Raw genomic sequence first — 17,237 nt, forward strand, 5'->3', positions numbered from 1 at the left:
AACTTCAAAGGAGTTATCTGCCTGTTCCTTAGAGTCTAACAATTTAGAGAGGTTGGAGATAGTAGCTAAGGAACTTGCCTTGCACAGCTGGGTCTGATTTGATCTTGAGCAGCACATGCCCTCCAAAAGAACAGAAATCACTGATGAAGGAGATTGCCCAGTCACCTACTTGACAAGCATGAGCCAGAATCAAACCATTGCAGAACCCAGTCGGAGTATCTCTGCTGTCAAAAATGGTTTTGCTTATGTTCAGGGGTTACTCCTGAACTCAGAAATTACTCCTGGTAGTGCTCAGGGTAACATATGGGATGCTGGGAATTGAACCCGGATTTGCTGCGTGCAAGGTAAACATCCTACCCACTGTACTAGCATCACTCCAGCCCCAAGAATATGTTTTTGACTTTAGGCTACACCCGGCAATACTCAAGGGCTTACGCCTGGCTCTGCACTCCAGAATCATTCCTGGCAACATTAAGGGACCAGCTGGTAATGCCACGGATAAACCTGGGTAGGCCATGTGCAAGGGGAGTGTCGTACTCGCTATTCTTTAACTCTGCCCCCTCTTGTCAAGAAATTTCCTACCATCCTGTATATAGGCAGTGAGACTACATTCAGAAAGTGTACCTCCTAGTTAGTTTGTGTGAATTACCAGTGATCCCCAGTGAGCATTACAACAAATGTTAAGAGCACCAAAATGGCTGCACAAGCATCTCACAGCCGCCTGCTCTGTCACCTAAAACAGGATTGTGGGGGCATACAGAGAAAAATTTCTATGTAATTATGGATTCCTACATAGAAGTAAAACCAAAACAAAATATCCATCTGGTTTTAAAATGTCTTTATTAAAGACAAATAAGTTGTTCATTCCTCTTTATCCTCTTCCTCACTGGTTTGCTGGAGAGTTGACCTTATCCTGCCAATTAAAAGACATAATTACTCCAAAAACAGAAAACTTGAATCATATTCTGTTTTCAAACAACATCAATCAGGGGCAGAGAACCCAAAGAGCTGGAGGCACATGCTTTTTATGCACGAAGTACAAATTTAATCCCTAATCCCTAGTGAAGGTGCTCAAGAACGACTCTAGGCTGCACATCAAGGCCATTGAGCTTTCTCACTAGCCCAACATTTTTATTTACCAAATAAGTTATAGTTGAATAGCTATGTAGTCATTGGTAATAGTAGATTGTTAAGTGCATGCAAGGAAATAAAACTGGAGTACTAGATCTCTTATAAGAAATAATATAGGAAAAACAAAACTAAATGCTGGAACCAGAGAGAGTACAGCAGATAAGACACTTTGCTTGTAGGCAGCGGACCTGTTCAATCCCTGACACCTAAATGGTTCCCTGAACCTGCCTGGCCACAAATCCAGAGCACAACCAGATATGGCCAAATTAATCAAAAACCCCCAACTCCACAAAATGGTGATACCTTCCTAAACTAATTTAATTAGCACCAAACTTATGCCCAAAAATGCACCTTTTGTTAACTTTACAGATGTTTTTATTGAGACAGAGACTGTCAAAAGTACAACAAGTAGGACACCTGTCATACAAACAAGTCAACCTGTCCACTGAGCCACATCCCTGGCCCTAAAAACATTATACTGAGCTCAGTTACAAAGCCAAGACAGTTGCGGCTGATTGCATACTGATCCCCAGATTCCAGCAATGCATATATTGGCTTCCACTTAAACACTGCCAGGAGGTAACCCCTGGACACAAAGTCAGGAGTAAGTCCCGAGCACAACTGAACGTGACTCAAAAAAAGAAAAAAAATTATGAAGGTAAATATTTTCAAGTAATCAGCATCAAGATGTTTAACAAAATACTCCAGGAGCAAAGGAGACACCCAGTGTTGATTCTATTCCTGGCAACTGCTCAATTTCTGCAGAACAGTGCCAGAAGTAGCTGTACAAGAACTTCCACTTGTACCCGAACATGAAATAGAAAACTAGCACTTTCTCCTTAAATATAAGCTAGTCCTATTGTGTACTATTCCTATTTTGTTTTTAAGAATGATTTTCTCTCAGAGGATGTAATTTAAATCATGAGAATAATACCAGGTAAGACTACTCGGTGACCAAGGAATGCTCAGAACTAGAACTCCTTGCCTGACTCAAAGCACATGTTCCATCCTTTAACCAACGCTGGCCCTTACAAGTTTCACTGGAACTCAACTACATTCCGACAAAAATAGCAGCTGAACTGTCTCTTAAAATGGCCAAAACAGGGTAAAGAGATAGGCTGTATAAGACTAGAGTGTATTACCTTCCATGTAAAAGGCTGAGTTGGACCTACATTTCAACATGTAGGTATGTTACCTTCCAAACCACAGGACCGAGCAATACCCAATCATGAGCCCAAGGACTAAACTACTTGGCCCACACAGCTAAATATTTCAGAAGCGGTACCTAAGGCCACTGAGCCTGCTGAGAACTGTCAAACTATTTTACATACAAACTTTAAGTTAGGATCAGAGATGTAGCTTAGCCAGAGAAACATTAAGGGCTCACTGGCAAAAAAAGGGGGGGGAAGGGGAAATGCCAATCCTTCACATAGATGATTTATATATTTTTAAAGCTACTTTTAATGACTCCACCATTCAACAGAAAACTTTGAAATGGCTGGACCAAATGAACAATGTCCGAGTGCTGGACCAGAGAGAGAATACAGCAGGTCAAGCACTTGGCTTTGCACGTGGCTGACTCAAGGCACCCCATATGGTCCAAGTCCTGCCAGGAGTGATCCATGAGCACAGAAGCAGGAGTTAAACCCTAAGCCTTGCCAAGTGTGGCCCCGAAACAGACTATGAAAAGCCCCGTTTCCTGTATCAGAAAAAACTGGGGCTAGAACCACAGCACATCAGGTAGGGCGCTTGCCTTTCCTGCTGCCAGGTTCACCGGAGGCTGCCAGTAATAAACCCTGAGTACAGCTGGGTGGGCCGCTCCAAAAACCTTTTAAGTAACAAAATAAAAATTATCTTAGATAGTCTCATAAGTAGTTGTTTTTGTAGTACCCAAGAATCCTCTGAAGGAAGTTAACAGACTAAATCACTTTACTTACCTAGACACTCCCATAATCTAACAAGTTGTGGCTTTCATTCTTGGTTGGCTCACGCTGTATGATGTCTTGAGAATAGATATCCACCTATCATTGAAAACCAGAAGATAGTTAAGGCCTTTGGCACTGCATATGGCTCCTGAGACAGGAGTGATACCCCTCCTCACCAAAACATCACTGAAGGGAACTTACTTCAAGTGAAATGAGTACTCCATCAGCCAACATCAATTATTCTCACCTAAAGAATAATAAGAAAAAGTTAATATAAAAGACAAGGGCATGAAGGTTTGAAAATGCTAATTACAAAACTTAAAAGAGTAAAGCCCCAGAGACAAGATTAGGGGCAAGTTACAGCATTAAAAAAAAAAAAAAAAAAAGAAGAAACTTCATGGGGAGGTGGGTGCGGGGAGAATCTAAAATTACACTTGCATAAGACACCTGAATTAAAATGAAGCTTTTTAGATACAAAAGCCTAACTGATATTTGCACCAGTCTGAGCACAATAAAAGTTTGACTGCAATCCAAAATATACTATCCCTTATGTGAAGGTATGTGACAACGTTCACCTCCCCCGGTGAGTTTTAACATAGCTTCTTTTCATGTAAAAGCACATACCCTGCTCCCCATTCAAGTATATATATCTTCCATTCCAGGCAGACTGACCATCTTTTGTAGGAGTCCTCCAAGAGTGCCCTCCCCACTCCACAGTACACAACACTGCAGTTGTTATTATCCTATTTGTCTCATTCACTCCCTCCTAAGTTTTTTAATTAGGGCAGAGAAGCTATGCCTTATCAGGAACAGCAAGGAAGCCAAGTTTTTCTGAGGGAGAAAACATCCACCTTCACTATTTTATGCCTGGCAGGGCCACAGTGCACAAACACAAAAAGATCAAGTACTCTTCCCTAAGTATGAGTTAGTGCCAAGGGTGTATGCTTAGTGTTTCCTGTTGCACGTGTACCATCCATAAGGGATACTATATCGTTTTGCATTCTTCACCCATCCTCCAGATTATCCTAAACTGTATCCAATCCCACTTTTGCCCTCCTAAGGAAATCTTTTCAGCACTGGTGTTCAAAAGCAACATTTTCATGATTGATGATTTACCAACAACTGTGGGATTCCACAGTTGAATCTTTAAAATTGCCAATCATTATCTAGCAGCAATGACAGATGATAGCAGCAGTCAAATCCTCTGAATTCTATTAGGCAGCCGTTTGAGAACTGCCAGAGCTTAAAGATCACTGAAACATTATCAGCTAAAGCCAAAACCAAGTAAAGGCCCAGAACAAACATCTCAGCTTTCTAATACCTGTCTAAAATCATGGGAAGGCAATATATGCAGGACTGTGGATCTTGTCACTGCAGCTGACAATGATTAACAATAGGAGACATGCAACCCCCATTAAGGTAAAAAGTCCAAAACTAGTCACACACATCTCTGTTGGGGAAGTGAGACTATCACGCATTCTTGTAGATTTGCAGCATTATTTTGAATAGCACCCATTGCATTCATCTTTCAGAAAGCACCGGTGGTATCTGTTCCCAAGGGCCTAACAGTACGAAAATGCATTCTGGCATCACATCTCTGAACCTCAGACAAGTCTCTTTAAAAAAGAGTAAGTGGGCTTTTAAGTGCAAAGACTATGAAATACAATGCAAGCACCTCAGTATAGTGTTACTACTGAAACCCATTTTTTCCCAGCTTTTTGACTGAATGCTTTAAAAGAAAAACCCTTCACTAATATCAGAAATTGTAGCTATATACAAATTAAAACTAGTAGGAACTGACTTACGTCACAGGCTTCTCATTTGAAAGTGCAAATGTCTACTCATCTTGAAGCAGAATAAAGCAAAATTACCCCCACCCCAATGATGTCCCTGAAGTCCGTATTTTGAGAAGATGCTCAAAATTATTGCCCAAAGACATTAACCTGAATTTTTATTTCTAAGCACATCAATAAATTACGGAAGCACAGCTGGCCACCGATTTAATAAATTATGCACAGGAAAAACCCATCAGGGTTAAAGGTCATATGCCAATTTAGTGACACTCATGTCACCAAGAATTGTTTCATTTTCATCATGTTAAGAACCTAAACTAGTAACCAATTGCTCTTTCACTATTCAGAAGAATAAGACTTGCTAAAATGGACTATATCTTTAAATATGAATCTGTCCCCAACACTTCTGAGAACTGCTTGCCAAAGAACAAGCTATGTGTTTTGATGCAATGAAGAAAATTCTCAGTCATGAAGCATTTTCACCGGCATTTATGCAAAGTAAACCAAAATTTCCAGTTATAGAGCAGAGGGGATTCATACATGAAAGCTGTTCATGCATGCTAGCTACAATTCAGTTCAGAGACAAAGTTAGCTTGAATTGGGGTCTGGAACAACAGTTGATGCAAAGCTTTAAGTCCTTAGCAACAAAAGGTGCTGTAGAAGACCTACACATGTCTTAGAAATTAAGTCATATCCCTGAAGCTAATGTAACTAATACCAAAAGGCTACTCTGAACATCTGTAATTATCTTTTAAAAAAAAAAAAAGAAAGAAAAAGAAAAAAAGTGGAAAAAAAACCCAAAACGACGAAGTCTTATGATTGGGAAATTGATTCCCAATATATACGGTCAGGAAATTAAGACTCCCAATAGACTCCCAATACGTACGGTTGGGAAGTTGACTCCCAATACCTAGTCAGCTGTAGGCAAGGTAAACATGCCACACTACTTTCCCCAGGTTTAGAATATAGACATATTGAGACAAATCACAGAACTTGAACTACTCACATTAGATTCCCACCTAAGCCCAAGGTAGTAAACAAAGGTGTTCCCATGGAGTCCATTTTTTAAACCACATTACCAAAAACTTGCACTTTAGTCACTCAACCTACAGGGAAGAAAAATTACAACATTTGCATTCTGAAATTACTGATAAATTGCTGACCTGTGCGCAGATCAGTTTGCTGCAAGAGACTAATTATCGCATGCTATACAGTCCAGTGTCAAAGACACTAAAAGCACTGATTCCAATTATGGTTTGGTTCCCTCCCCCCACACCACTGGTATGTTCCATGTTATCTGCCATTATAATACAACTACTGAAAACCACACAACTGAGTCAAATATACCAAAGAATCAAGTTTGCACTTTTTAGCTGAGAACTGCAACAGTACTGAATTCTGCCTGACAAATTACAGGTCTAAACCCAAACCCACACAGTTCTGATAAGCTAACTTTACCATAGAAGTGTTAGGTGCTGCACTGTAATTTCATTGTCAGAAGTGTGATGTCAGAATGCCCACGGAATAAAAGTACATAGCAAGTCACCAAGTTAGATTATATTGCTTGTTACCTACCTGTATGCAGTCGGCAATGAGAATCTTGGAGCAAGCAGGAATACTACATCCGGGTCCTAATGTCCATTGCCATTTGCGGTACTACGTTCCTCACAGTTACGCACTGCAGAAATGCTGGCTAAACGCAGTTATGTAGCAGGCCACTACTTTTTATAGTGCATAATTGCAGTCCACGAACACCAGAAAATATTCTGCCACAAATCAGTGGCTTGCCCAAGAAAAGCCAAGTATATCTGAATTTTATCTGCCATTATATGCCACTTATTAAAATTGCACAGGCGTAACATTACAATTTCCCAATTCTGTTTATATTAGTGGTATACAACATCTAAAGAGTGGTGGGTTTGTATATACTTGTATGAGTTTAATGTACTAAGCAGAGGATTATGGTTTTCACTAAATACTGTGAGCCATGGAGTTAAGAGCTTGTAAGATACATCATTAAATACAGTGGGGTCTCCTAAGAGAAGGCAATTTTAAAAGATTAGGAGGAATACATTTTAAAACATCTGCTTTCCTCTTAAATTTATGAGAGAAAGTGAAGAGGGAGGAAATGGGGTCAGGTGGTTTCTTTCAATGAGAAAAATGACTGAAATGCTTCAAAGGTATTACCTTCCCCTTCCCACCCAAAGTTCCTTAGCAGCTTCAGGAAACTACTTTTAAAGATGATTTCAATTCACAATAGACTGAAACTATCATGTACATTCCAAGACTTATTGAAAGTCTATTTAAGCTTACAAATCCTCAATGCATTGCTGGTTTTCAGTAAGTCAAAAATTAGTTAAAACTAACCATTATGTTTGCTAAACATACATTTAGCAGTTCTACAGCCCACAGAGAAGGCTATCAAAAAGCCACAACTTTCAGAAAATTATCCATTAAAATCCTTCACCACTCTTCAATGGTACATTACTACCAAAAGCTCATTTTAGGGGCCTGTGCCAGCATCCCTTACATAGAAAGGCATGTAATCTGAAAAATAAACTGAAACATTAATTTTATAGGCAGATTTCCCCATTTCCCCACCAGCCCCCCCACCCACACATTCACATTCACCCTCTGTGGGTGTCCCATGAACACCCTTTACTGTTTGTGGAGTCCCTACCATACAATTCAAATTGCAATGGACTCCCTTTTATAAAGACCCTTGTTTCCATGAAGAAAACCTCGTATCACCAATTAGGACCAAACTTCCTCATAGATATATTATGGTAGAACTACCCCGTATTTCCAAGTGTCTTGGTTAAGAGAAATTATGAATATTTTCTAAATAGATTCTCTCCCCCTTAATCAGCACACCATGTACCTGTCACACCACCAAAAGTTTGGTGACATGCCATATGCTCCACTCCACTAGTATTTTACTTATTGTATTACTCAGTCTGCTATGCAGTAAGTGCTCAATTGTCTTCCACAATAGGTCTCCCTTTTTACTCAGGCACCAAACTAAAACTTCAGCATTTTAGCAAAGATTTGAAATTTGCTTTTGCCAATTGGCACCAAGAATAGCGGTGAAAAGAGGAAAGACACATTCCTTATATGCACAAATTTGGAGATCTACCTAAGAACAAAGCCAAGCCATTCGCTTTACTTATTTTTAAGGAATTTGTTCCTCCGCTAGCATATTTACACTAGGAAAGCAAGTTCCCACTCTGTACTCAGACGACAAGTAACAATCTTCTTAAGTCAAAATGTCTCATTCTAATGGAGATTCAATGACATTGACAAACTGACAACACCATTTGGTGTGGGAAAACAGGATACTTGTACTGTGTATCATCAAAATACTCCAAATCTTGATGGTGGGTACAATGGGGAGAACAGAATACTTGTACTGTGTACACAGTACAAGCGTAATCTCTTCTTAGATTAACTCCTCAAGATTTAGTAGTGCTACATCAAAGTGTAGCTGTGGAAAATGATCTTACCAAATTTCTATCAAAAATGGTTATGTAGTAACCATATTTGTTGTAATTACTAGCTCCTAGCAAAGTAGGTTTCTGTAGTCCTACAAACTTATCTAATATAACAGTACAAGGCAACATAAAAATTACTAAGTGCAATTGTTACACTTAATGCTAATCTATTTTAAGTTTACTAATCTTTTACTTTCAGACTGAACTCTATAACAAATCACTAGAAGTAATACATGAAAAGACTTCATGTTTAACAATCTTTAATTCAAATGTGAAAGTTCAATACAAGCCATTGGTAGGGCTTGGAGACTTGTTCTTTAAAAAAATAATAAAACAAAAGAAAACAACGGAGGAATGCAACAAAATCTTTCCATTTTTTTCTTCAAAAACTTCCAAGAAAAGGACAGATTGTAGTAGTGCCATCAAAGATTCATTTAGTCATACCCACTCTCTCCCCCTACCAAATAGTCTTACAGCCAATTCCATCATCTTAATACACATTCCTAAATGAAGAGTTACAGTTCAGCTTTGCTTACATAACCATTTAAAAATAGCACCAGCTTGCTTCCTAAATGCCAAACAAATCAAATCAAACTACTTCAATATGCGTTGCTTCTTTTTAAAACAAGGGCTACTTATTTGTAGAAAGCAATACTTAGCCTACAAATACATTTCCCGGAAATGGCAAATGCCATTTAAAGGCCTAGACACTCTCATGCTTTCAAGTGAAATACCTATAGCCTAATGTGCATAGAAGCATGAATGGCAAAGTTGAAGATCAATATTATAACTATTTTTCTATTTATTTGAAGCACAGTAAAAAAAAATCGGTACACTTTGGAAATTCGGTGGCACAAGGTACACTGCCATAACTTGAGGGACATTATACAGTTTAAAAAAAAAAAGGAAATAAAAAGGAAAAAATTCCTGTTTCAAACACTGCATTACATAATTTTACCTGCCCAAACAGACCATTTACAAATATTAGGTCGATAAACTAACATCCATAAAAAGGTAGCTTTCTTACTAAAATGCAAGAATTTAAAAGATTGGTATCTAAACAAGAAAAGACAAAAACAAACTGGAATGAAAGCCTAGGCATCACATCTAAAATCGGGGTTTTTTGTTTGGGCCTTCATACTCTTCTCTCCCTCTACCATATCCTGCTGGAGTTCCAGGCCCCATTCCTCTAGGACCCTGTCCACCCACAGGTCCCGCACCTCCCTGCCCAAAGCGCTCAGTACGCTATTGGAACAGTAATTTAACAGTTCATTATATGTAGTTGATGTCCATGTGTGTTAAGTAAATATTTTAGAAGGTTCCGTAGTCAACGTTCGTCGATACAATCACCAATGAGTCGATCCACAGGTACCGGGAACATAGAAAGGAAAAAAGGGTAATTTGAAAATTAGTTTACGATAATACATGCCTTGTGGTATGTTCCCACTTGAGCCATTCTCATACACCTGTTTCAAAGAACAGATCTTCCCTGTAGTGCTAGAAAATTTAAGAATTAGTACAGATGTGAAAACCCATTCCAAAATGAGTTTTAAGAAATTTCACATCAGATTAACCCACTGAAAGGCTTAGAATCTTCTCACTTTCAAGGACTGAACAGGAAATTAATTTCCAAGTAAGCCTAACAAGCCCAACCGACAGATCCAATTCACTCAATGAAGTGACAAAGACCTACTCACCAGTTAGTGGCATGTGCTGCATAAGAAACCTTGTGCTTTTCAAGATCATAAGACACATCTGCTAAAGTTGCAGAAATCTTAAAAGGGTCAAAGTTTTAATAAAATGCTACCAAACTACAAAAAGAAAAAGCGTAAGACTAACACATTTAGTCACTTAACCGGCACAGTAACTCATTTAAAGTGTTGCCACATTCTCACATGTACCACCTTCAAAGCCACCACTATATAACCAGAGACAGTTCACAGTACTAGTCTGTGTTCTAACTGAATATACAACCCACCCAAGAAACAGTCCAACTCTCCCCCCACCTCACTCCCCAATAAGGTCTTTGAAAAGTTCACTTAACTAGGACTCGGTTTTGGGTCTTTCCCAAACAACATTACACCACGCCTAAGTTACTGCAATAAAGCAGTGACTTCATTATTTCACCTAGTTTTTGGTAATCCTAATCTGAGCAATCTATTCAAAACAGAAGGCCCCTCTGTAAGAAGATATGCAAGCACAGCAGCCTCAACTATCAAATTCCATATAAAGAGAAGTTACTAAATTACTCCAAAAAAATTAAAATAAAAAAATGGCATCAGGATTTAAATGTTCCTATATACAATTTATCACGTGTTCTACAAAATACGAGATTCCAAAGACTAAACTCTCAAGCCTTTATAAACTCGTTTCCTAAATCCTAAAAATTTTTAGTAGTGTTGAGTGCACTGGTTCTTTATGTCATCTCAAAAAGCTCAAAAGGGGAAATTTATGAATTTCACAACCCTGTATCATCTTAGAATCCAGGAACTACCTATTATATGAAATACATACTCTCTACTGTGGGAACATCTGTCAAGTTATGAGTTTATAAATCTGCTCAAATGCCTAAAATGTTGCGTCTTAAACCAAACCAAAATGTTTCCCACATATTTTTAAAATCAACTTTGAAGAAATCTATAAACCCCAGCTATTTTAATTCTCAATAGATTCAAATAGATTTTAAGTAGGTGAGGCCCCATACACTAAGTCCTTCTATTTGTAAAAATGAACCTACTGAACCCACTACAGCTTTCCTCTTGCCGAAAGACTGCATTAAGGGTGTACCAATCAATTTCAATTCAGTTGTGACATTGTACCATTCTCTAAACCCACCTCAAACCATTAACATTCCATTCTCCTAAGGATTTTTAAAGTCCTAAGAGTAACTTAGACCAATCTCTTAATTGTTCTAAAGCATTCTGGCAGATTATATAGCTAAAACGTGATAGCATCAAGAAGATTCAGATCAAATGCACACAAAGGGTATGCTTAAAATTGATTCTTGCTACCCTGTAGCAAAAATAGATGTCAGTTTACTTTATAAAGTATACCTATAGATAGGCCCAACAGATGGAAACAGGCCCAACAGATGTGGGAAACGACGAGTCAAAAGACTAAACAATTCCTTTTGTGTATAGTCACACCAAATATTTATATACACATCACTAGAACATGCCTAAAACTAAGAACTACATACAAGTTTGATTCTGACTTATGGCAACTACCAGATTAAAGATTTGAGTTTGCCATTTGATTACTCTACCTTGATGTAGAATAATGAGATTCATTATGTCTACATTATCTAGTATTTGGATTGCCATGCACTAGAGTGGAAAAGTACACAAGCAATATAATGAAAGCAGCACCTAAATCTACTTATTGCCAAGGAAAACTCCACATACCGCTAAAGCATTAACATTGACTTCTCAGTGGCAACCGCATCTTTTAGGTTACCACGGAGTTCTTCTATGTTGCCAAAGTATTTCTCAATATTACAATTTACATGATGGGGAACTAAAAGAAGTCCAGTCACCTCCTTTGAAAAACAAAACAAAACAAAAACACACACACAAGTGGTGAAAGTAAGAATTTCCTTTGTACTAGGTCCCATAGGATACATTACCATGTCACTTCCCATCATGGAACCACTCATTGTTGCTGGTGGAACGCCAGGATTAGCTTCATAACCTATGCCACCACCACCACCTAGAGGTGGAAATTTCTGGCCTCCTGAACCATAAGGATCTAGGAAATAAAAATGCTCATTACAACACAGTCACAACACTGTTTTCTAATGGTATTGCTAACGTAAATGTTCATGCTTACCTCCCATGTTCATTGCTCCTCCACCACCCATTCTCATGTCTCTCTCTCTCTGCAAGAAATATATGTCTTTAATGCACCTGTACCAAGTCCATACCAGGTGTTTTTCAGGGGAAAGGGGGACTTTGGCTTTTAGGCCACATCTGGCTGTGGCTAGGCACTTACTGCTGCCTGTGTTTGGGAGACCCGATCAGCTGCATGTGAGAAAAGCGCGCCTAAGGCACAAACTTCCCAGAAACAAACGTGTAGACATACACACACACCTGGCCCTAAAGGGCTGGAGCAATAGTACAACTGGTAGGGCACTTACTTGCCTTGCATGCAGCTGACCCAGATTCAATTCCCAACATCTCATAAGGTCGTGGTGTCTCCCCCCCGCCACCCCCCCAGCTCTGCCACATAGTAATTCCTGATTGATAAACTAGAAATAAGCCCTTAACATCACAGGAGGTGGCCCCCAAACAGCAACAAAAGCCCCAATGGGAAACCGAAATAGCAGAATAGTTAAGGTGCTGGGCCTTGAATTTGACCAACCCAAGTAACATTATATTAAGATCCCTTTGCTGAGGATTCAGTGCCAAGACTGTACTGCCTGTTGTGGCCCAAATTCCTCTCCCCCATTAAAATAACAGCCTGGGGAATGTAGGTCAATGGGCAGAAAGTCTTAAGAGATATAGCTTAGCAGTAAGCCATTTGCTCCACATAGTGAGAGGCCCTAGGTTCAAGCCCTACCACTGACACCTCTTCTGAAATATGGACCTTGCACTGTACCAAAACAAGGCTAAAGGAACTGAAATTTCATTTTTATGTACCTTCAAGTTTTGTAATTCAAACTAGATTTCAAAGCTTACTTACTGGATCCATGTAGCCCATACGGCTGTAACTTTCCTCTCTTTGGCGTCTCATTTGTTCTTCCATCTCACGTTGTCGTATCATCATTTCCTCTTCTCTTCTACGCCGTTCCTCTTCTTGCCTGGAAACGTTAAAATATGTAAAACAAAGTCCTTCACAAGAAAACCTGGTGATTTCAGCACCTAAACATAAAGGTCTAGAAAATGAAGCATAAGAGGATGACCATATGAGCCACTGTCAAAAGTAAAACCCTCAGTATTAATTTCAACTTCTCTGTACTTCATCTTGCTAGACTAAATGAAACTGCATCCGTTCAATGTCAGTGTAAATACAAAGGCTTAACAGAATATTACCTCAATTGCATTTCTTTACGCTTCTGCATTTCTTGATTGTGAAGCTCCTCCATGCGTCTTAATTCTTCCTGGCGTCTCATCAGATCTGTATATGGGAAATTCATATTGCATTCAGTACCACTAGGCATTCCTCCCTCCAATTATTTAAAACAAAAGAACTCACAAGTCTCCAAGTTTGAAACAGCTCAATCCTAACAGAAAAACGCAGAACGCCTTTTTACCTTGCCGCAGAAGATTTGCTTGATGCTCATGGTAAGCATCTTCCATTTCACTTTCCAATTTATCTTTTGCATCCTTCATGTTTTTTTCAACTTGCTCCCTTTGCTGCTTTTCCATTTCATCCAAGGACTTCCACCGCTGTGAATATTCGTACTCAAATGTGCCATGCTGGGCGAAACGAGGTGGTGTTTCTCTCTCCCTGACAATAAACATAAACCAATTTGTGGATGCACAAAAAACCCTAGTTATACTCTATTTCCTGGTTAACACTTGGAGGTAATAAAAGAAAAAGCACAACCACGCTGGTTTTTATGTAATTATCTTATGTTAACTATTTTAAGTCAGACCACTAGTTTAGCAAGGTGGGGCATTTGTCTTGCACACGAACAACCCACCTTTGATGCCAGCATCCCATAGAGTCCCCCAAGCATCCTCAGGAGCAATTGCCAAGCACAGAGCCAGCAGTAACCCAGGGCACCAGTGGGTATAGCCCAAGTCGAAAAAAGTTAACTAATCTTTATTACAATCTATTTGTTTCCTACAGTCAAATTCTTATTCAGGGAACAAGTTTTCCATTAGAAAATTTGCTTCCATGTGGTAAAAAAAGTAAAGAGTAACCACTGGGTGTGCACCCCTCCCCAAAATGAACAAAATAAAATGATTCCCACCCATCATGCAGCTATTATAAGCAAACAACTATATAATGAAACAGAACTATTTCAGAAACAAACTTTAGAACTTGAGTAAAGGTTTTACATCCTGAGTCTTAATGTTTTTTCTGGCATAATATTTGCAAAAAATTTACAATAGTCACACTCTATCACAACAAATTTTCATTTACACTATAATTAGAAGCTGCCAAAGCATACTCAATCTTACTTTTGATACATTGGATTCTTCTGTGCAAGTTTTTCAGGAAGACCGTCTTCATCATCTAATTGTTCAAGAGGTTCCACGATAACTGGCCGAGGAGTTCTATTAACAAAAAATGGTTCCAGTTGAACTCTGACCCAATTTTATTCTCCTTGAGCTAACAAAACTCATTAAAATAAAGGCCAAAACTTACGTGGTCAGTAAGAAAACCCCTTCACTGCATCTTTCAAAAGCTTTTCTTGCTGCCGGTTTAGAAGCAAATTCCACAATGCCTTTGCCGGTAGATCTTCCGCGATCATCCACAATTACAACTGCCCTTTCAATGGGACCAAACTGGCTAAAGGCTTCTTCCAACAGTTCATTGGAAACATAGGGTGATAGATTTCGAACAGAAAGGGCGGCAGCATGTGTGGCAAAACGAACTCGTAGCTGTCTACCTCGCATGGGGGTATCATCCAGTTCAGCTTTAGCGATTTCAGCTAAAGCTCTGGATTCCTGAAACCAGACACAAGCAATGTTTCATAATCTCAAAATCGGCTCACGTCCATCTGAAATTGCAAGCCTACTCCCCCTGTTACTCCCTACCGAGTTCCAGCACCTTCTCCCTGACACCATTCAAGACAGGTAATTAACCCCCCTCACCCCCCCTTTCCTCTATACCAACAATTAAAAGCACTCTGCACTTCTGGCCTTGTTCAAAAGGGGGAAAGAGACCAATTTTTCTGTTTTTTAAAAAAATAGAAAGAAACATAACTTTAAGTAAAACCCAGACGGCAACTCACAAGCTTAATAAATCCGAAGCCTTTGCCTTTGTTGATAAAAACTTCTCCGGGTTCTCCGTATTTAGCGAATAGTCTTTTGAATTCATCCTCTGTGATATCAGCCGGTAGATTGCCAACAAACAACCGGCAACGCTGCGTGTAAGTTTTTTCTCCAGGCCTCCGCAAGAGGGACAAGTTGGCTTTGAACCCCTAGATGGGAGGAAAAAGTCGTTTTCAAAGACGAGGCGAGGCGGAAGCCCACCGGCACTACGCTTCCCCCACGCGTGGCCGTTACGGACCCTGGGCTGCTCCTCCGCCACGCTCGCAGCCAAGAACCGCCTCTGGCACTCGCCAAGGTTCCCACAGCACCGCCAGCCGAACCGGGCAGCCCCGAGAGCACAATACTCGGGGGGCGGGCGTGCGGGCACTCCAGAACCGGCCGTCACTCACGGCGCCCCACCCCCGGCACCGCGTGCCCCCCCGAAACAAAGCGGAACGTGCCCCGGAAACGCGAGCAAACGACCCGCCCCCACCGCCGGGCCGTTGAACGCCCCGCGGCTGCCCCGCGGCTCCCCGCGGCTGCCCCGCGGCCGGCTGGCGCGAAGCCGGGGTGCCCGGGCCGCTTCCGCTCCCCCGCCAGCCCCGGCCCCCCGCCCCGCCCCGCCCGCGCGCAGGCGCCCTTTCCGGCCTCCGACAAAATGGACGCCCCGGAGGGGGAGGGGGCGGGAGAGGGGGCCGCCGCCATCTTAGGGAAACGGATGCGCCGCGGCGGGCGCGCTCACCTCGGAATCCGAGATCTTCTCCTCGCTGCGGCCGCCCGGGCCCCCGGGCGGGGGCCCCTGGTGGTGCTGCTGGTGGTAGGGCGGGTGGTGCTGCCGGCCCCCGCGTGGCTCGCCGCCGCCACGGTGCGGAGGCTTCGGGTGGCCGCCCGGCCCGCCCAGGCCCGGGCCGCCGCCGGGCTTCGGCCCACCCGGCATCTTGCCGCCTTTGGGGCCGCCGGGGCCCGGGCCCTGCTTAGGCCCGGGCCCGGGCCCGGGGCCCCCCGCGGGCGGAGGCGGCGGGCCCGCGGTCTGCGGGGGAGTGGTGGGGACCCCGCCGCTGGGAGGCGCCGGCGGGGGCGCCCCCGGGGGCGCCGCGGAGACGGCGGGCGGTGGGGTCGGGGTGGGGCCAGGCCCAGTCGGGGCCCCCGACGTCGGCGGGGTGGCGGGGGGCGCCGATCCCGAGGCCGGTGGGGCGCTGCCGACTCCGGGCGCCGAGCCGGGTCCCGGCGGGACGACGGGCTTGGATGAGTCCTGGGGCGGCGGCGGCGGCTGCGGGTGCGGCGGCTGCTGGTGCGGCGGCGGCTGGAGTGGCGGCGGCTGCTGCGGCGGCGGCTGCTGCGGCGGTGGTTGCTGCTGCTGCTGGTGTGGCGGCGGCGGCGGGATCGGGGGCTTGGGGCCGCCTCCGACCGGCCCGGGGCCCATGGGTCCACGGTTCTGATTGAGGCCCATGCCGGGAGGCGGGGAGCGGAAGTCGTGGAGACCTCCGCGGCCGCCGCCGCCTCCTCGCCGGTGGAAGCCGCCACCGCCACCGCCGCGGCTCCGGAACCGATCCCGAGACATGTCTGTGGTCAAGGGGCGGTCAAGGCAGAAGCGGAGAAGTCGCTCGGGGAACGTGGAGGCCACCTTGCTTCGCACAAGATGGCGGATGACACAGGCGGTCCGCCGCCTTTGTCCTCCCCTTATATAGGCCTGCCGGGGTGGCTCCGCCTACTTTTCGATCGGTAGCTCCAAGAGCCAATTGCAAGTGCCGTACTTGATGACGCTAAATTACGAAGAATTGGCCATTCCTATTGGTGCTCGGTGAGAGGCGGGAGGCTTAGTGGGTGACGTTTCTTTCGGACCAATGACTGTAAAGGAAGTTGGCTGTAAGCCACTGTGATTGGCTAGGAGATATTTGAATGGGTACGCCAGTACAATTTTCCCTTGGAAGCCGATAGCCAAGGTCCTATCAGCTGCCGGGGAGAGCAGTTAGA

The 17,237-nt window shown here is 42.8% G+C and overlaps 1 protein-coding gene across 2 annotated transcripts; it reads right to left on the bottom strand.

Annotated features, from left to right (window-relative positions):
- Positions 1-821: 821 nt before the first annotated feature.
- SFPQ (splicing factor proline and glutamine rich) lies at positions 822-16,929 on the bottom strand. Of its 2 annotated transcripts, XM_056123645.1 has the most exons (12): positions 16,006-16,929; positions 15,245-15,433; positions 14,656-14,957; positions 14,469-14,564; positions 13,592-13,788; positions 13,371-13,455; positions 13,021-13,138; positions 12,169-12,217; positions 11,966-12,087; positions 3,258-3,303; positions 3,069-3,152; positions 822-913 (listed from the first exon to the last, which is right to left on the bottom strand). In XM_056123645.1, exons 1-10 carry the CDS (start codon positions 16,822-16,824, stop codon positions 3,280-3,282), a joined length of 2,001 nt encoding a protein of 666 aa, XP_055979620.1. In that variant the 5' UTR covers positions 16,825-16,929; the 3' UTR covers positions 822-913; positions 3,069-3,152; positions 3,258-3,279. The 2 variants fall into 2 exon arrangements, with proteins under 2 accessions (XP_055979620.1, XP_055979619.1); XM_056123644.1 differs by lacking the exons at positions 822-913; positions 3,069-3,152; positions 3,258-3,303 and adding an exon at positions 8,584-9,585 and having other exon boundaries at positions 16,006-16,928.
- Positions 16,930-17,237: the final 308 nt, after the last annotated feature.

Source organism: Sorex fumeus, unplaced genomic scaffold (assembly GCF_029834395.1).
Source record: "Sorex fumeus unplaced genomic scaffold, SorFum_2.1 ptg000047l, whole genome shotgun sequence".
Lineage (NCBI taxonomy): Eukaryota > Metazoa > Chordata > Mammalia > Eulipotyphla > Soricidae > Sorex > Sorex fumeus.